The sequence below is a fragment of the Panulirus ornatus genome, chromosome 48, assembly GCF_036320965.1.
Source record: "Panulirus ornatus isolate Po-2019 chromosome 48, ASM3632096v1, whole genome shotgun sequence".
NCBI lineage: Eukaryota > Metazoa > Arthropoda > Malacostraca > Decapoda > Palinuridae > Panulirus > Panulirus ornatus.
The window spans coordinates 28,190,477-28,211,819 of record NC_092271.1 but is presented as its reverse complement, the minus strand read 5'-3'; the positions used below and the strand labels follow the sequence as shown (position 1 = coordinate 28,211,819).

The 21,343-nt window shown below is 42.1% G+C and overlaps 1 protein-coding gene across 1 annotated transcript in view; it reads right to left on the bottom strand.

Moving 5' to 3' along the window:
* The window catches only part of bt (projectin protein bent), a 178,750-nt gene that overhangs the window by 115,050 nt on the left and 42,357 nt on the right, over nt 1-21,343 (bottom strand). The window contains 16 exon segments of the mRNA XM_071690353.1: nt 365-382; nt 2,807-3,736; nt 4,394-4,429; nt 5,382-6,701; nt 8,782-9,645; nt 11,091-11,108; nt 11,467-11,607; nt 11,865-12,025; nt 12,505-12,595; nt 13,402-13,713; nt 16,158-16,292; nt 16,546-16,637; nt 17,076-17,247; nt 17,913-18,042; nt 18,336-18,548; nt 19,515-19,647. Coding sequence (XP_071546454.1) covers nt 365-382; nt 2,807-3,736; nt 4,394-4,429; nt 5,382-6,701; nt 8,782-9,645; nt 11,091-11,108; nt 11,467-11,607; nt 11,865-12,025; nt 12,505-12,595; nt 13,402-13,713; nt 16,158-16,292; nt 16,546-16,637; nt 17,076-17,247; nt 17,913-18,042; nt 18,336-18,548; nt 19,515-19,647 — 4,766 coding nt within the window.

The following is a 21,343-nucleotide window of genomic DNA, read 5'->3' as shown; positions in this document are numbered from 1 at the left end:
TCCGTGTCATGCTCCAGGTTCGCCTACAGCCACACAAGCTTGCTGCAACTTGTCAGATCTGTACGTACGTCCAGCTAAATCAGCTTGCATGTCGTAGCAACTCTACGACTTGCACGTCATAGCAAGTCTACGTCTAACTACACCAGCCCGTGTAGAGCCAGCATCTAGCTACAATGGTCTGTGTTAAACTGTAACTGGCCACGTTATCTTGCGTCTGACCACGATCTTCTGCTTTCCAGTGAGGCTTCACCAAGCACACGGCCGCACTCAGCCTGGTTACCAGTCCTCAGCCATATACACTTCCCCCTTCTATAAAAGACCTTTGACCCAGTAGTACTGCGAGCGTGGTCCGCGTGCTGCCTACCTTTTCCTCAGCCTCCACCTATATGGGGGAAAAGATTTGTGAATGGAATTAATGGATGTCGAATGATGCATACTCGACCCGTAAACTTAACTCTCTCACACACTCATATAAGCTTAAATCCTGATAGCCTATCCTGGTTGTGGGTTAAATCCTATTTCCTAAGGCTGAACTACACTGTAAAGATGAAGAAAAAACGTTTAGATATCCTTTCATCGTTGAAGGGATATGGTTTAATGGAAACTAAATGGCTTTTTATGATAAACAATGAGCATATATATATATATATATATATATATATATATATATATATATATATATATATATATATATATATTTAGAAATACATTTTATATAATGAGAAAACTAAAAATATTAAGAGTAACTAGGATGAGGTTCCCTTTAGATTAGATTATATACAACGAACCATATGCTCTAGCCTTTATAAGATGACATGATGCACATGCAGTGGAGCCTTGTGTTACTGGTATCAGTCCAAACAGTACTCAAGTGTTACAACCAGATCAAAAGTTTTCAGTAACAAGATAAAGCTACCGGCCATGGGACACCAGAGATCTACAGCAAGAATAAAGACGATTTTCCCCTTGATATTCTGGGGAAAAGTGGTCTTATGGATGCAAAGGGAAAAGTGGTCTTATGGATGCAATATATATGTCCCGGAGGTCGCTTGTAAAAGTCAGTGTTGTAAAAAGCAGTTGTGAGCTTTATGTAAGTTGCTGCCACTGTAAAATGTTACGAGAGAAAAAAAAGATGACAAAAAAAATCACAGAATTCGTACTGGCTTTGAGACCTCTGAAGCCATGACACTGAGAAGTGTGGACAGTGACCAGTCACAAGAGAAGACCGAGTTCCCAGTATTCCTTTGATGACCTTGTGTTTATAAGATGCTACTGAAACAAGTGATACGTTTTCATAAGAACGTAAGACTACGTAGTTATCGCAAGATGTCCTGCAACATCATGGCTGCGTTGTGAACCAAAAGACCAGTACGGCGAAACAAACACAAGGAAGCAATGCAAGACAAGCAACTCACAGTGGATGACGAGACCATCTCAAGTGGGGGCTGTACACCTTCTGTTTTCTATGTGGCAGGAAGGGAATTTCTACACAACTTTCTTATGACTATGATGGAAGGGGCGTGTGGGACGGAAGGTGTGTACGGCTAGTCGCTTGTAACTGTTTACAGGGGAAGGAGGTGCTCTAAAGGGGGGGTTGTATCTTAAGACTCGACTGCTCTGAAGTATACCACGCTGAATGCTGCACAACGCCAAACTAGAGAGCAATGTCTAAGTGGGCTGGAATGGTTTATTTTACCCTGCTAAGAGCCACAGTAAGTCACCTTAGTATACCTTGGAACTAGAACGATTGAACATGATCAGAAATCAGCGGCAAGTTACCGACCTGCTTTAAAATAGTTACTAAACCGACAAGTTACAGTTCTAGATCTCTCATCCCTTAACCTCGACTGGCATTTTGGGGTCTGGCTGTTGAACTGTCGCGTCATCCAGAGAAATAATATTAATGCGTTAGTTCGTGAGTAATGGGCGCCAAGAGCGGCTGGATTAGCTGCCTGTCTGGCTAACGAGCAGCAGACGCCACTAACACCAGTGGCTCCAGACACAACAAGAGGGCGGAACATAGTACATGTCTGCCGGAGCGAACATATGTATTTGCCGAGCGATGAGGTCTACGTGTGATTCAATAATTACAGATTTAGATATAATAGAATGGACCGAGGACCACTTGACCACCTTCATGAAAAATGTATGACACAATAGATTCAATGAATATCAAGCAAATACACAGTCTCGCTCCCTCAGCTAGATATCAAACAGGCCCAGATGGCATAGGAAATAGATTAGCAATCTTGCACAGAAACGGAAAATTGACAAATCATGTGAAGAGAACTCACATATATCTTCAGATAACAGAGCCATTGTATCTGTAACTTATCCGCTTTATTGATTTAGTTTGTTAGTGTACTTAGGTGATCACTTTACATAATTACAGTTGACTGAGAAAAAGTAGTTTAAACTGTTCTGCGTAATTCATTTAAGATTCTTTTATTCTATTATAGTTGTTTTAATAGCGTGGAATTAACGCATGAATTCAAACAAATGAAAATTCATGTCAGAATGAAACTTCATAATTTGAATTAAGCTCCTGGTTTAGGAGAATTTATCTTAAAGATTTAGTCAAGTTCTTCATGAACGTTTAAAAAAACTGATCAGTTGAGATAAGTCAGAAATTACGTCTTCATAGCACTTGGCACTGGTTATCAGAATGGTAATTATTGCATCTTGTATCTCTATGTTAGTAGTTCAAGATATTTAAACGCACTGATAAGATACAAGAGCTGTTATCGTCGACATGCTTCGTGCAGGTGAGAATGATGAGCCAAACATGTTAGCCAGACTCACAAACCTTCAGAGGCTCCAACTTAGTTTCTTTAGCTTCCTCTTTTTTCACCTCTAGTTTTTTAGTTTCAAATTTTTTCAACTCCACCTTCTCGCCCTCTTCAACTGCTTCCTCTTTTCGAGCTGCAACCTTTTTGAGTTTTACCTTTTCGCCTTCTTCCACGGCCGTAAGTTCTTTAGATTCTACCTTTTTCAGCTGAACTTTTTGTGCCTCATCGACAACCATTTCTTCTTTAGCTCCGACCTTTTTGAGCTTAACCTTCTGGCCTTCCTGTATGGCCACCTCTTCCTTAGCTTCGACCTTTTTGAGTTGGATTTTCTGCGCTTCATTAACGGCCTCTTCCTCTCTAGCTCCGACCTTTCTGAGCTTAACCTTTTCGCCTTCTTGTACAGCCTGTTGTTCTTTAGCTCCAACCTTCTTCAGCTGAACTTTCTGGGCTTCATCGATGGCCTCTTCCTCTCTAGCTCCAACCTTTTTCAACTTGACCTTCTGGCCCTCCTGTATGGCCACCTCTTCTTTGGCTTCGACCTTTTTCAGCTGAATCTTTTGGGCCTCATTAACCATCTCCTCTTCCTTTGCTCCAACCTTTTTGAGCTTGACTTTCTGGCCTTCCTGTATGGCCACCTCTTCCTTAGCTTCGACCTTCTTTAGCTGAACTTTTTGAGCTTCGTCAACGACCATCTCTTCTTTAGCTCCGACCTTTTTCAGCTTAACCTTCTGGCCTTCTAGTGTGGCCACTTCTTCTTTAGCTTCAACCTTTTTCAGCTTAATCTTTCCAAAATCTTCTTTTACTTCTTCTTCTTTGGCTTGAAGTTTCTTAAGTTTAACTTTCTTAATCTCGTCTGTCTCCTCCATCTTAATTTCCTTCTTTTTGAGTTTCTTTTTCTCAACCTGTTCCTCCTGCATCTTCCCCTCTTCTTCCACCTTGGCTGCCTCCTTTAGCACAGGAGACGAACACAACAGTAAGCATGAGTACCTCAGAGCAAGTGTACACACTAACCACGTGTAAACCCCCACAACCCTACACACTTACACCGTTCTCTTATGTCCCAGCCTGAACCATATGACGTCACGCAGGAAAACATCACCAAACACATTGCAGAGGAGAGCCCCAAGACCTGACACAAGAAGCGTGACGTCAATGTGTCCAGTACATGCATACAAGAACGGCTCTACTAACGTCACAGAGAAGACGGAAAGCAATGGACGTGAACATTTTTAGCAAAAAGCAACATGCAATAGGCAAAAGACACACATTTAATTGACAGATGAACAATATAAAAAAAAATTGTTTATAATGATGTAAAAAGTTTGTGAATATTTTATATATGTTCAGAATGGATTGAGCGTGCATTAATTTTTCGTTTAGAACATGTATTATATCTTATCATGTAGCTTTCAGCCAGTGTAAAATAAAAGAAAAACTGGTTGTAATAATAAATGTAGATTATAGTGTCAAAATATATCAACAAATATATTTGTACTAAACTGATATAAAACACCAAATTTATATCAAATTGATTCAAAAACAAACAAAACTACTGATTCTGAGACAAGTGACAAACAATGCAGCAAACTTAAAATAAAATGTACCTGTTGCTCCATCTTCTCCTCCTTGACCTCCTCCTTCTGTGGGGCAAGAAAGAGGCACAAGACACTGTTAGAAACCGTCCATCACCCTTCACTACCTGCCCACCACAAACTACAACAGTTAGTCTACATAGTTTGCTCCTACGAGAGAGAGAGGAAGAGACTCAAAGAGATACAACTCGTACATACGGCCAAGTCTACAATAAAGATGGGAAAATAAAAAAATAAAGCATTTCTCATAAGAACTTAAACCTGTGCTGGAAAAGAAAGATAAAATTTAGACATGGTTTATATGACAGTAAAATGGGGTTGTTCAGTAGTATTTTATGTTGCGAAGGCAACTTGGCTATGGTGCTATTTATTGTCGTTTGTTTTTATATTTCATTTCACTTTAGAGTTCGTTGATTTTATCCTCTTGTTGTTTTATTTGTTAGCTGGCATGACGCAGCGAACCAAGGACAAGAGCAAGAGGAAACGACTGCCAGACCACACGATGGACGAGGAGTGGACACTCCAGCTCTAGAGGCCTTTTTAGGTTCACTCACTGTGAGCAAAATTTCCAAAACAAATGGCGAGATGGAGTTAAATATAAAAATGTATGCTCCTCTCACAAAATCTCTCAAAAAATGTGGTAAAAACTACAAAAAAATTCTCAAAAATAATAAAAAAGGCTAAAAAGTCCTCTGAGCGAGACATCCCTCCATCTGGGAACGGTATTGCCTACCGGAGCTTCTTCCTGGCCATCTGGTGGACCAAAGAGTTCCAGTACGTAGCGCTCCATGGGCGTCATACCCTCTTGGGTCTTTTTTGAATTCGGAGTTTCCTCATTTTCAGATCGAGGAGCAAGTGACGGAGGGGGTGTCGGTGGCTCCTCCTCTTCGTCTGTTTCTTTGATGACTGAAGTTAAAACTTCGTGTTTTCCAAGTGGGCGAGGCGGTGATTTTATCTTCTCCTTCGGTTTAATGGTCAGTGACAAGTCTTCTTCACTTACCTCAGGTTCTCTCTTCTTCTGCGTCTTCAGAGTCGCATCCTCCTCGACAGACGATTTCTTTTTCTTAGGCTCTTCTTTAATTGTGAATGCGGCAGACTGCTCCTCCTCCTTCTCCTCCTCCGGTTCATCCTGTGGTGAAACTTCTTTTGACGCTGGTTCTGGCTCCTCCGCTCTCGCTACATCGAAGGATTTCTTCCGCGGTTGAGGTTTATAATGTAACTCGACTGGCTTTTTCTTTTTAGCACCAATGAACTCTGACAAAAGAGACGACATTAAGTCTTCGCCATCGTCTGACTCAGACTCAGACTCTCTAGTGTAAACAGGTTCCTGTTGAAGCGAGTCCTTCCGTAGAACAGGTTTCTGTGGTACATACTCAGGTTCATCGTTCCAGATGGAATCAACCTTGTCGTACTTTTCTTCCTTCTTCTTCGTCCCTTTGCCTTCTTCTTGCCTTTTGGTCTTCTCCTGCACTTCCTTTGTGGTTTTAACTTTTTCCTCTTCCTTCTTTATCTTAGATTTTGGTTCTTCTTCCTTTTTCTCTACTACTATTTCCTTCTTTTCCTCGACTGTAGAGGTTTTCTTCTTGGACTCTTCGGCTTTCTTCTTTGTTTCCTCTGGCTTCTTCTGAGGTTCCTCTGGTTTCTTCTTGGCTTCATCTACTTTCTTTTTTGGTTCTTCAGGTTTCTTCTGAGGTTCCTCCTGCTTCTTATTTGGTTCCTCGGGTTTCTTTTGAGGTTCCTCTTGCTTCTTTTTTGGTTCCTCGGGTTTCTTTTGAGGTTCCTCTTGCTTCTTTTTTGGTTCTTCGGGTTTCTTTTGAGGTTCCTCTTGCTTCTTTTTTGGTTCCTCAGGTTTCTTTTGAGGTTCCTCTTTTGTTTTTGGTTCTTCGGGTTTCTTCTTTTGTTCCTCGGGTGCTTTCTTAGGTTCTTCTGGTTTCTTTGAAGGTTCTCCTTCCTTCTTTTTGTCCTCTGGTTTCTTCTTAATTTCCTCTTTTTTCTTGGTTTCCTCTACAGTTTCCTCTACCTTTGAGGTTTTCTTTTTTGGTTCTTCTGGTTTCTTCTTCGCCGCTTCCTTCTTTTCCTCAACCGTTTCCATAACTTTCTCTTCTTTAGTTATCTTCTGCTTCTTCTTTGGTTCTTCCTTCTCCTCTACAATCTCAACTATTTCTTCTTCCATTCGGATTTTGGAGTCTTTCCTCTTGGACTCCTTCCTTTCTTCCTTTTGCTCAGTCTTTGTCTCTTTCTTTGTAATTATCTCCTCTTCCTCTGTTTCTGAGATCAAAGTCTCGGTTTCAGAGACTATTTCCTCTTCCTCCTCTATGTGCTATATGAAAGAGGGGAGGGAAAACCTGGATGAATCACTACAAAATGGCACCTTACTACATCCTAAACCTTTGTCTGCGTATGTGTCTCCTTCCCAAGCCAAGAACTCTCGGTGAATAAGTGGTCAGACCCCAAGGGTCATTTTGGTATCCAACATTTCAAAAAAATAATCGTATGAAATTTAAAGTGAAGGTGGATTTAGTAATTATCAGAACTAACCCACTTATGAATTGGTCTGCCTTACTTTACAACGTGAGAACTCTGGCCATGAGTACAAGACACACTGTGAGGAGCTGAACACGCTGTGTTCAGCTCTCAACTAACTATATATTGTGGGGAAAGGGGGAGTTGTGGGGAGGGAAGGGGGAGCATGCAGATCATCAAGTATAAAATACTGAAGGACATAATTACTCTCTACAAGTGCAATCTATATAACATTTACTTAACAGGGAATAAACACTGCTACTGCAGGAAATCACAAAAGATTTTAACATTCTGAAGGATTCACTAGATGCTATGAAAGGGGTAACAGATATACACAGATAGCTACATCTTCAGATGTTATGACTGGGAAGAACTGACAAAAGTCACAAAATCGAACAGGGTCGTTATGAATATGTGAAAGTATCAAAATCTATAACAAAACACAGGCAATAGTATAACATCCTAACACAAGAATATGCTGATCAAAAGTGAGATGCTGACAGCACCAGAATAACTGCAGCATGAAGTGCTGACAGGCCATACTGTAACATGCTATTACAGAATCATACAAAATACAACAAGTGAAGCAGATGCTATGGCCTGAAAAGTTACATCAGAAAGGGTATCAGATGCTTGTACAGAAATATATCGATGACATGTTACCAGATGCTGTGATAATGTCTGACAACTGGAAATTACGCTGACAGAGACAGTTTGACTATGACGGACTAACAGGGGCTATGACACGACTATACACAACACATTGTCAATACACAGAACCTTTGAACGAAATGTGAGGGTAACATGAAGAAACTTTACCAAACGTAGACACCCCAAGTCCTTACCTGAAATGGAAAAAGTAAGATCAGTTAGAAAATGAAAGCTATATGTAAAATGTACATGACATACTAAACAAATATATATATATATATATATATATATATATATATATATATATATATATATATATATATATATATTTACGATTTTTTAAAACATTAACTCATAAATGCCATTCCTAAACTGTCAAATGTATATGGTAACATGAATAATTCTTTCAGATGTATATTGTAACATTAATGAGAACTGTTAGATAAATATGGTAATAATTGTAATACGTGAAATGTATATAGTAACACTGATAATAACAGTAATGTTTACGGTAATACTGACAGTAAATGGCAGATGTTTAGGGAACATTAATGATAACTGTCAGATCAGATCAATGTAGTAACATGAATGGTAACAGTCAGATGTATATGGTGACATGAATAATAAGTCAGTTGTATATGGCAGTACTGATAATGATTGTCAGATGTATATGGTGATATTGAAATAACTGTCAGGTGTATATGATGATATGAATAATAAGTCACACGTATATGGTGATATGAATAATAACTGTCAGATGTATATGGTGATATGAATAATAACTGTCAGATGTATACAGAAGTATTAATAAGACTGTGTGAGTACGAGCAGAGAAATGTTATTCAGATTGTAAGGTGCACTGTTTGCGATAGTAACTAATCTGAGAGAATGAAAGGTGTAAGTATAACAGTTCTTGCCAAGATGTTTGTGAGGTGGCCATAATAAGCAAGAGGAGAAAAATCGCTGGCAGAAGCCCGTCTTCATGGCGACGTTAGTGTCTACCTTCCTTTTCGTATTAAATGGCAAATAATAAAGAAAATAAAGTGAAGGCACGCTGGCGATGAAAAGGCTGAGAAAAAATAAATGAATAAAGTTGCGTCGAGGTTTGGTGAAGTTGGCCCAGGCGACAGAAGCACAGTTACTTGAGCCAGAGCTCAGCTAGCAGCGCAGCGCAGCAGGAAATCATTATCACTTGTCCATCTTGGTCTGGCTGTCCTCATGCCCACCTTCTTTGGCGCCTTGACCGTCTTCTTTACTCGACGACGTTCGTCCACCTCCCTGTCTTCTCCTTCAGTCATGGTGTCTTCGTCCATCGTACTCTGCGGCGTTTCTGCCTTAGTCGTTTTCTTCAAGGTGGTTTTCTTCACCTTCTTCTCTCTTACTTCTTCTCCTTCACTTTCAGTCACCTCAGATTCGCTCTTTGGCGGGGGTCTCCGGCGCGGCTTTGGCGCCTCTTCCTTCTCGGACTCTTCGGGTCCTTCACTCTCGCTCAGGTCTGAGGGCTTGGGCTTGGCCGCAGGTTTCTTGGTCTTGGGCTGTTCATCTTTCTTCTTTGGTTCTTCAGCTGCTGAGTCTTCACCAGTCTCGGAAAGCTCCTCTTTCTTGGTGGTCTTGAGTTCCTCTTTCTTCTTCTTCTCCGGCTCCTCTTTTGGCTTTGGTTTCTCTTTTTTCTCCTCTGGCTTCTTCTTTTCTTCTTCTTTCTTGTCCGGTTTCTTCTGTTTCTCTTCAGGTTTTTCTTCCTTTTTCTTCTGTTCTTCCTTCTTTTTCTCTTCTACTTCCTTTTTCTTTTGTTCTTCCTTTTTCTTCTCTTCCTCCTTCTTCTTTGGTTCCTCCTTCTTCTCATCCTTTTTCTTAGGTTCCTCCTTCTTTTCTTCTTCCTTCTTCTTCTTCTTCTTAGTTTCTTCTTCTGAGACTTCTTCCGTCTCTTCCATTGTTACATCAGTTTCTTCAATTTCTTCTTCTTCCTCTTCTTCAACCTTTTTATGAATTTCTTCCTCCTCCTTCACCTCATCTTCCATTACGACCGTCTCATCGCTCTCTACCTCCTCCTCCTCCTCCTCCTCATCTTCTTCCTCTTCCTCTGATGTCTCCTGAACATGTCATTGTATAATGGTAAGTTCAGCATATAAGAGTACTGTTTATGTGGGTATCTGATCTATAAATATATTTGTCTGGGACCAGTGCTTGTATCTGCTTGACCCAGTGCTTGTATATATGCTTGACTGAGAAGGATATAATGGAAGACTGTACATGTAGTAACACTAGGGATCAAATAATGTTTCAATCATGCTTAAAATTTAGGGTATAACCAGAGCTAGGGGGGAAAAACCGTTCCGTATTGTACTACCAGAAATAGTTTTGCAAAATTCTGAAATCATTTGAAGGAAAATAGAAGGTTATACTGTACGTGTTACTTTTACAATTTTGTGGAAGGTTGAGTCGTATATGTTAATTCAATCGTTTATCCATTATATGCAAACATTACCAATTTTCATATTCACTGAATATACTTCCTTTCACTGGAAATGACATGAGTTTAAGATGTGCAAAACTATCTCTGTATGTTCAGTTTAAGTTTGACAGGGTACAATTTAAGTCTGACCAAAGACCTGGGATATCCACAACATAAAGGAAGTCAAGTGGGACCTTGACTGAGGACTTAACACATAACAGAAACTGATGCTACACTCCTCCCTCGCCTTATCCCTAGTAAATTCTTTTCCAAACTAGAGGTAACGAGAGATGACCAAATCTTCTGGCACTCTCTCTAGTACACACTAACACTGGGAGGGAACAAGTGAGTAAAAGTTTACTTTCATATAAATCAGGATTTTGAGTTAACAGTGCGTACACATATACTTATATTGGTGAACAAGTACTCAAGTACCAGTGCACACGTACTAAAGTATTGATCTATATACGAAGTATCAGCGTACACGCACGCAAATACTGGCATATACGTACTCAAGCGTATATGTACTCCAATATCATGTATGCGTAATCATGTACCAGTGTACAAGTATCCAAATACCAGGGTATACATACTCAAGTATCTGTGCACAAGTATTCAAGTACGAGTGCACACATACTAAAGTACCAGTGTAATATTGTACTCAGGTACCCATACACACGTGTTCAAGTACCAGTGTAAACGCACACTGTCTGTGTATAAGGGGGAGCAGGGAGGAGACGGGAGTGGTGAGTCTTTAGCACTGTGCAAGGAAATCTTTAGTTTCTGTTATCATTATTTCTTAAACTAACAGATTAGGGCAGTTCGTGCAGGCCAGTGAAGTAGGATCAGACAGAGCAGACTGAAATTCCCACTGGCTTAGCCTGAGAAACATAAGGGAGGAGGTAGAGGAGTTAGACCAAAAACCGGATATTTCCGTGGCCTCTGGTCAGAATGAAACAATCAATGGACATTCCAAGACCTAGTGGGGTGGGATCACACCATTATGAACAATGAATCTGGGGAAAGCAGTTCAAGAATTACAACTGCAAATGACAGACAAGTTACTTGGTACACAGAACATACCTTCTTCTCCTCTTCTTCCTGTTCAGCCGACGTGGAAAAAAAGGAGAGAGAGAAAAAATATATCAGTCACCTGAGTAGTTCGGTTTCTGACCGTGTTCTTTTACAGTAAAATCTTCATCTGTCTTTTAACAATCAAACCTAATCAAACTTTCAGACATGAATGAAGTAAATATTTCATTATACATATTATCAAATAAATCTCAAGAACACTTTCCATATTTACACAAAGCAGTAATTATCTATATAATTACTCTGTCTTTAATGTAAGGGTGTATGTGTGTGTGTGTGTGTGTGTGTGTGTGTGTGTGTGTCATCAAGTCACTCTCCTAGTTTCTCCCTACACAATGTGTGTCCTCCTGCATGGCTCAGTACTGACCTCCAACATGTTTTCCGTGAGCTGAACAATCTGGGAGGTCGTCTCACCCTTCTCATTCTTGGCCACAAGCTTGTAGCTGCCACAGTCCATCCTGTCCGCCTTCAGCACCTCCATCTGCACCAGGAACTTGCCCTCTCCTTGCTGTGGAAGCATTCGCCAAGGTTAGTACACTATGGGTCATGATGGAATTATGTTTCAGAAGAATTATGAGATTCAAAGTGGGTAAACAATAAACAGATGCAATACTATGGGTTCCTTCTCTTTTTCAAAACCTGACTTTCCTTCAGTCTTTATCTGGGTATCGCTTCAGAATCAACACTCCTCACTTCAACAGCGTCTCTATTCTGCTTGTTACATGAGCTGTGTTTTCGAATGTAATTGAGTCAAGTGTTGCTCACCTCGTTGATCATGACACAGTGGCGGGAGTCGAGTCGGACTTTGGCGTTGTCCTTCATCCAGTTGCAGGCCGGTTTGGAGGTCGATATGACAATACATTCGATCATAACTCTCCTGTTGATCACCGACACCACTTTGGGCGGCTTCTTAATCGTCGGCGCCACTGCACATCATAAAGATACACATCACTGTTTGCACGAAGACAAATGGGTTCACGTCTTACATGTAAAACAAGCCTTCAAAGTGTAGTTCATGAGGGTGATATGAAGATCATGAACATAAAAAGAAACATTCTGAAGACATAAGAGCAAGATCTTAACATTCATAAAATTCACAAATGTTCAAGACTCAATACGACAGAGTCTAACCCAAGATAATGAAAATATTAAGCTAGAATTTACAGTGTAACACAGTGGGTTAAAGCGATCAGATTATGGGTCTAAATATTAACTGACTTTTGAATAGGTAATGATTCCAAAAAAATGACTTTTCAAGTTTACACCACAAAAACTCTGAACAGTAGAATAAAGGAAATAAAATAAAGATTGGATAAAACCTTTTATCCCAGCGAACACATCACCTGGCGAACTAGTCACGTCCTCGATGGACCTACAAACTGAGTGACGTAACACTGGTGCTCACCTTCGATGTTGAGGTTCAGGTTGGCGTTCAACTCTCCGAACTCATTCTTGATGTTGCACTTGTACACACCGCCGTCGGTAGGTTGTGGTTTCTGTAATAACAATGTGATGTCAGCACAGTCACATTCAGGCGGGAGGGCCATCTCCAGCCACTTTGTGTACCCCAAGAGCCAAGACCACGTCGGTAGGTATTCCAGAGGGGAGGAAGATGGGCCAAAAATGTCTTTTGTTGTTTTCTTGTAGATTGGTTACTGGTATATGGAGCTTTGAAAACTTGAATATGGTGGAGTGAACTGTATGGTTCATGACTTTTAAGATTTCTAATAAAGAGTATATCTGGGATATTCTAATATCATACTTTTGATTTGTGACTACAGCACAAAGTATTAATCGGGGGGAAAATATAGTATCAGTTGTTTGAGTTAATGTAGGTTAGCGAAATATAGTTCTAGACTATAGTATGGTTGAATGTGAGACAGTATGATCTATGTGATGCGTGAACTGCAGTAACTCTATATTCGTAGCAGTGTTTTAGTTGGCTATGCTAGACCAGTAGTCCAGGAGGTCAGTCAGGCTGAGCTCGGAAAAGGTCAAGTTCTTGCGACGCAATGTTGCAAGAGACATGACTCAAGTAGTGTGAAAAGCTTCGTTATCTGTCCAGCTACTCAAGAATTTCGTTTTCCGAGCACACCTTGTGTTGTGGCATTAGTGTTGCGTGAGTATACTGTCGCTGAAATAAAAGAAATCATTATGAAATCATAAGTTAATTATATAAAAAAGCGCTACTAGAGAAGCGGGTGAGGGTGAAGGCAGCACACAGAGGCCAAGAAGGCAGCCAAGGTAACAGAGATATAGTATAGTGGCTGCAGCACTGAGTGACGGAGGCTCGCTGGGTTACCCGCAACTCCAGACGGATGCGGTACAGGTCGTCCTTCTCCTTTGTGACCGTCGCCGTCACTCTGGAGACGTCGAGTTCCTTGCCATCCTTGGTCCAGCGGGAGGTGGGCTGAGGGTCTGCACGTACCAGGGCTTCCATCAGTACTCGCCCAGCCTTCTCCTCAAACTTGATGGTGGGTTTTTCTATGAACACTGGTGCCTGGCCCGCCGGCTCCTGGTCCGCCTCGATGTTAAGGTTGACATTGGCGGTGGCCTCACCGAACTGGTTCATAGCCACACATTTGTACTTGCCAGCATCAGCACCACACGGATCCTGAGTTAGCAACACCGTCAGCCCAAGGAATCAGCAGGCACAGGAGGAGAGCCGGGAGGGAGAAAGCAGAGGCACAGGGACAAACGCGGAGGGGAGCAATGCAGCAAGACTTCACTAGGGATACAGTCTCATTCAGGAGCATCTTTGGGAAGGGAAATACGAGCGAAGACGTCACACAGAGGGAGACGACCCACGCAGCAGATTGATCTGCCATGAGGGAAAGGGGTCGTCGTGGGGAAGCCAGCCACAGCAGCACAAGAGGGTAGAGAGGTCATGCAGCAACACTACTCTCTGCCCTGGTCTCTGGTCGTACGGGAAAAGATATACAGTCCTGTCGTCTGTTGTACCCTAGCGAACATCCTCAACGTATGTGATCCGTTGGTCAAAAGATACATAACATCACAGGCTTAATCTTCCTTGGTTCCCAACTGCCTTTCCTCCCGATTTTGAGAAATCCATCAAAAGCAAACTGTTTTATGTCTAGAAAGTGACGATACAAATGGAACGATTATTTGTATTTACTTAAACAACTTTACATAACACTTTAAGCTAGAATCAAGTAAAGCCACGGCTCTGCTCTGTGTTATAACGCAACAACTGACAGTGACAATGAAAAAATGGAATAAAATCCAATTTTTTTCACTTCCTGACTTACTTTCCCATTCTATAACCAAAACGATTTTCTATAACCTTGTAAGGTCTTAACATATTCCTAGTTTTACTTCAACTATGACAACAGAAGTGTTCCAGAGAAACAAGACAATGTGAACGGTCTGCTTCACCTAACCACTGGCCTCTACAGTGGCTGGTCTGGAATCTTCACATAAAGCAGATGTTTGCAGTGATATCATCACCATGTTGTAACATGTAACACCCTGGTAACCTTACGATACCTCATAATATTAGTGCGATATACAAATTAGGCAAAAATTTTAATCTCCTCGTTTGGTTCCTCCTTATGTGACTTGCTTTAAGCCATTCATAAATAATTCTATGAATCAGTTTTGAGTTTTCTTTTCCCTCACCAACTTTCCCTCACCAGAAAGTCTATCCTGGAGGATAAGGCAAGACAACAGTGATCAAGAGAACAGACGACTGAATATCTTTTCCACCACAGTCTTTAATCCCAGTCAGGTAACCTCCCAACTTGGGACTCAAGCAGTGACAAAGTACCTGGTGGTCAGCCAAGTATGAGGCAACTGATCACGGGCCGAGCCTTGTGGCCTGGATCACCCACCTCACACTCGGGCACAGTTTGCTGGGTCGTTTGTGGATCACTGAGACAGAGGGTGTGGGTACAGGTGGAACAGGAAGTGGGACAATGTGTATCAACCTCCTCTCATTGTTATGTTGTCATTAAGAGTATTTGGAAAGTGGATTCTGAGGTCAGCTGGAGTTTGATCAGGTCATCAGCGTCACTTGACCAGTAGGGAAGGAAGCCTTACATCAACAGTGATGACCTGATGACGTCTGAACTCCACCTGACCGATGATTGACTTTCACAACACCCAACAGTCAGCCAGTTGCTGAATGATATTATACAGTTGTATTAATCTATGAACATCTGTGGATTTAAATGTACAATAAGTATCTTTTATTCATAGTGGGGGTAACTTTTCTTATACAGAGTGGAAATGCTCAGTGACATATGTGTATACATGGCAGCACACAAGACTAAGGATTCATAAGCTAATACTGCCAAGTGTAAATTTGATGGCCCGTGTGTACTTTTCAGTGTCTTAGGTTTTTTTTGTAAAGCAGAGTTGAATCATATCATCTGAGAGAAGAGAACTTGTGAAGCCAGTAATAACATGACTGTATTTCTAGCAGCAGGGCGGGACCAACTCATCTGGGTTCTATTTTCAAGGTTAAAAGTCTGGCTTCCCAGATACTGCCAGTGATAAATGGCCAACACTGAGGAGTTTACTGCTAGCTTCTGATTGGAGCTATGATGAGACAGTTAAGTGGACACTTATGATCACGTTACTGGCAATATCAAGGGAGTCAGACTCTTACTGTCGAGTGTTGGTACTCAGGGGCGGGGGGGATTGACTGGATTGCCAGCCATGCTAATCTCAATATATTTTGATAAAAGGACTTTAACATGCAGCCAAACTAAGCCAAGCTGGAACAGACAAACCGTTTACTTCAGTCATAAGTCTGCATCTTAACGTCATTCTTTGCTTACACAGTCATCCACCAGCCAACCGACCTTGGCATCTACAGGTAAGTCTGGCCAGCCACCGAGGACTCGACTGGCCCTCCAGCTAATGATAACACAAGTTGGTCACTGAGAAACCATACTCGATCATCATTCAGCGAACAGCCAGTTGAGTCATTCAGGGACCGGCCTGGCCATTCAAGGGTCTGCTAGGGTGATCACTCCATAGCATCGTCATGTGGCCGTAGCTCATCTTACCTGATGTGGCAGAGCGTTATCTTACCTTTACTATACATGAATACTCGAACATCTCTGATGTAACTTTGTGTTCCTTGATGACAAGACGCTTGGCGGCCTCTAGCCTCTTGCCATCCTTGAACCACTCCACTGTGGGCTGTGGCTTGGCCTTGCACCTCACCTGTGGGTAACCATTGTTATAATGAGTTCCTGGGTCGCCGTACCTCCTCTCGTGGGTAAGTAAACGTTGGTCAATAAAACCTGGACAGTATGAGTATCTCTAAGGCTATACGGGATGATTTCCATATTCCATCATTCCCTGAACACATGACAGGGATGAACAACATTATTATACATGAAAGTGATCCATGATATAAGGCACTGCATCAGTCATAATGTGTTACTGACTCGTATTACTGTACTAAAGAACCAACCTTCATGGTGATCATGGTACCACTCTCGTTAGGTATGATGGATGGCTTGTCCAGGAAGGTGGGTGCGAAGCCCTCCGGAACGGCTTTACCCTCTGTCATAGGAGATGTGGGAGGTTAGCTGGGGAGTGGAGGGTGTTGCACGTGAACATCTGTCACGTGTGGTTGTGTAACAAGGAACCAGATACCACAATGCAAATTCAAAATGGAATTTTCACCTTTAATTTGTTCCCATATCTCTCTCCTCAGGAAAACCAGATATACCAAAATGGTTCTTCCCTAAATTTCAAGACCACACATATTAAGCTGATTACCTCCGATATACAACTAATCTCTTTTCTACCCAATCAACAGCTGTGCATATCATTGCATTATCAACTACATGACTTCGGAAAGGTGTAACAAAAAACTCAATTCTTATAATGAATAAAGATATATGTTACTTTCCCTTCTTACAGGAGAGCGTAACCTAATTATCCGAGAGGGACAAGGGATGACACTCAACCGCAGACAGACACACAAGAGAGACTCACTCTCGAAATTAAGGGCGATATTGGCGTTGGAGTCGCCGAAGGGGTTGAAGGCGTTGCACCGCCACTGTCCTCCGTCCGACTCCTCTGGTTTCACGATCGTCACCGACACGACATACTGGTCCTTGCCACAGATCTTCTTGTATATGGATATGCGACCCTGTTCCTGCACCATCTGCAGGTACGACATGACACCGGATATTAGCGCTCTCGTTGGGGTAAAAGCTGATGCACTAGATGATTGACTAGCCGAGGTCAGGGCAAGACGTGTATATTATGAAGTTAGTTTTGTACTTTTGTAACACTACAGGATGTACAGGATAGTTCTGAGATATGTTAACGTTAGTGGAGTTGTTGCATCTGGAAATGTTAGGCTTCCTTTCCCTGTGGAAGAGGAGTGAGTGACACAGCGATGATGAGTGGACACACGTCTCCCAAGATGACTTCTCTCAAGGGTCTCACTGGAGAAGTATACTTATGTTTACATTCCCTCCGGTTCATTTCACTCACTCGTTCCGACGACGATATACAGTGTTTATATGTATCAAGGTATACAATGTTCACATGTATCAAGATATACAATGTTCACATGTATCAAGGTATACGATGTTCTCATGTATCAAGATATACTATTCAAACACTGAAATATTGTGGATATTCCGGATTACACTTAAATTTCAATGGAGGGAATTAATAAACTAAAAGTTAAGAACGACAAAAATGCAGTAAAAAAAAGCTGTACAAAAAAAATGAAATACCTACTTTGTCCATTTTGGAAGACAATAAGGTAACTTAAAGAATCACTGTCATGACCTGAGCAGGCCAGGGGAGGCAACTCACCTCAGTCCCCTTGTACCAGGTCACTTCTGGCTCCGGGTTGGCCTCCAGCATGCACTCCATCACCAGCTTCTCACCCTCCTGACGGATCTCAGGCTTCCTGGGGAATCTTGGAGCCTTACCGTCAGGGATCCTGAGGAAAGAAGAACTTGTTCACACTCAACACAGAACACACCGACAGACCTGGCTAATCTGCTGCTGCAGCTTTTGAAGGACAGGCTGGGAGGAATACTACACGTTCAGATAATAAAGTTATACCTTGGTCAAAACACAATTCTTAACATTTATCTGTTTTCGAGTATAATACACAAGATAGTTAACTTCATCAATGGTGATAATAAACATGGCAGAGGGTCAGACTTCAGCAGGGACGAATTATGAATACACACAGAAAGTCAGTGGCTTTCCAGTTTTCCCCCAACTCACTTTGGCTTGTCAGAAGCTGTTTTGCCCTCGAAGTGAAGGTTGATGGTGGCGATGCCTTCGCCCAGCTTGTTGCTTGCAAAGGCCTTGTATTCGCCTTCATCGGCGCTGGAGACCCTGGACAGTTCCATGGTCACAATGTGGTACATCTTCCCGTCCGGTACAATCTTCATCTTATGCCGCGCATCCTCACGAAGCTTCTTTCCCTTGAATTCCCTGCAAGTATGTGATCTGTCAGGTGCTGGACTACTCTCCTCTCACTGGTAGAGTCATACTAGGAGGGACATGAGGTTCATACTGGGTTAGAGAAGGTACAGACATTGAGAAAATATCACAGTGTCGTTTGTCGTTGATATTCAAAGACTTACGTAAGGACACTGAAGATTACAATATAGACCAGACATAAGTCTTGAGGTAAGTAGGTCTAGGCTGCATCAGAGGTCAGATCTATTCGTACAGGTGGTCAGATCAGGCCCAAACCTTTCACATCCCGGGTATGATACGTCAGAATAACTACATCTCGTGGATAGTGACTCTCCATCATGTTAGCCTGGGTCATGTCCACCCACGAACTCCATGAGTAAGTCATTCTAAGCCATGGGAATGTGAGGGTCATTCAAGGTCAGAGCTAGAGTTGATCTAGTCTAAGGTCAAGGTTACTCAGACAGGGTATGAGGTCAAGGTCACTATGATAGAATTTAGCAAGGTCATTCCTACATGGCATAAGGTCAATGTAATCATGATACAAATTACCAGGTCAAGGTCATTCTAAGAGAAAAATCGTTCACTTCCTGGTTACTTACAATATCTATAAGTAAACCAAAGAATTTCAATCCGGGTTCTCCATACAGCATTTATGATTACTTGTACGAGTTCTTTATCATTTCTCTATTGCGAGATCTGGCACTACCCAGTGTGAGGCCAGGCAAGGTGAGCACCTCACACTCCCATAGGTCCACAGCCTCTACAAGCTTTCCTGACGGGACTGGTGGTTGTGGCTCTATACAGACTCATCCTCTCTGACACCTGGGTTGTGGGGCAACAATGTGTTGGTGTCGGAGTTCGCCTGATCCACCCCATACAAATATGAATGGTGTTTGTTATAATAGCAGTAAGGGAGGAGTTCTGAAATAATCTACCTCTGAATTCGTGAAGGCAACATTTCGAGGGATCAAGACTCACCAAGAGATAGTAGGTGTGGGGTTGCCGACACAACGGCAGCTGAAGATGACCGAAGACCCGTCTTCACTCTGCTTGATGGAGGGCCGCTCGGTGAAGGTCGGGCGCAAACCATCCTTGATCTCAGCTTCGTCGGCTGTGAGCATCATAAAGGAACCTGACGACGCGGGCACGGGAGGAGGAGGAGACACACTGTTAGACGGAGCACGAGGGGCGGTACACGGCGTCAGCTGATGATGGTGCGTGACGTGATGGCAGAGGAGAGAGACGGAGGAGGAGATGCGAGAAGAGACGGGAGGATCAGGACAAGAGGTAGGAGGAGGTCGGAAAGATAAGGGAACAAGTGGAGGGAGGAGAAGAAATTCAGATGGGAACTGAGGATGGGGGACAGGGGAATTAAGAAAAACCTGAAGATCAAGATGGATGGAAGGCGATAGATGGGAGAGGCTAGATGGGTAAGTCAGACTCAAGTGTTGGAAACTTGAGATGGTGGACGGTGGGCCAGGTTAGGGAGGGTGGGCGAAGCTTACACTGGTGAAGTCTACAATACTTTACAAGACGTTACTTGAAGTACTGTCGAGAACCAGACTGGAGAATGATAAGATAAGCAAGAACAATACCGAGAGCAGGCTGAAGAGACAGAAAACAAACGATACGGTATAAATGAAGTGACGTGAAGGAGAGTCAGGAGGTGAAGTACAATAAGGAAAGAAAGTTAAGCATAATAACGAAAAGAAGTTTAATACAGGAGGACAATGTCATAATAAAGTTGGCAAAGTACACTGAAAACAATGAAGTATAATAAGGTACAGAGAATAGCTGAGAGAAGAAGAATGGGAAGGAAACAGACGGTGAGGAAGAGGTGGTAGGAGGAGGAGGAGGAGGAGGAGGAGGAGGAGGAGGAGGAGGAGGAGGAGGAGGAGGAGGCTAGAGTAAATGCAGAGAGGACAAGTTATGGACGGGAGGGACAGTCAGGAATATAAAGGAGACGGCGAGAGTCAGGAAGGAATCCACGTGAATGATATGAGACGATCGTGACTGTAGATGTTAAGACCTGTGCTGGTATCAGATGTTATCAAACACCCAGGTAGTGAGGCAGGTGCCGCACACCACACATAGCAAGGCAGATGCCTCACAATCCTATCTGGCAGTGAGGCAGTTGCCTTACCATCAGGTAGTGAGGCAGATGCCTCACAATCCTCTCTGGATTTAGTATATACGCCAACGAAATGCAAAGATGTTATATCAGAGGTGCTACTGGCTGAACACATGGAGTTCAACCAATACACTCCAGTAAATATCCAGCAACTAAAGAGTTTTAGAACTGCTCAGTGCACTAAATCTCCCACAAATTGAAATAGAATGCCCTTCAATGTCTATTTAGAAATGTGAGCCATACAAACACATGACCAACATAGATTTGTATGGATCATCTTTCGCACATATTCACATTATTTTCTTGAGAGAAATGAAGATTGTAAATCATAATATCAGTTTTATAACCCATTAGTTCGCTTTTCTTCGTCGCATGCCAAAATTAACGTCACCAAGCAATAACAGGTAGGCCCTCATCTAATGCTGGTACATAATGGCAACAAACTTAAGAGTGAACATAAATTTTGAGAAAGTAACTAAAACTTTAAGAAAACACAAACGTGATGGAAGATGTGAACTAGACATTATCAGCAAACTTTCCCACAGTAAGAATGTTGTGATCATGTATGGTAGAACTGACTCAGCAGCAGTCACTTTATAATACTGAATAATACATAATACTTATAGGCTTATAATTTGTGAACTATATTGGCATATATACATATACAGATGGTTGG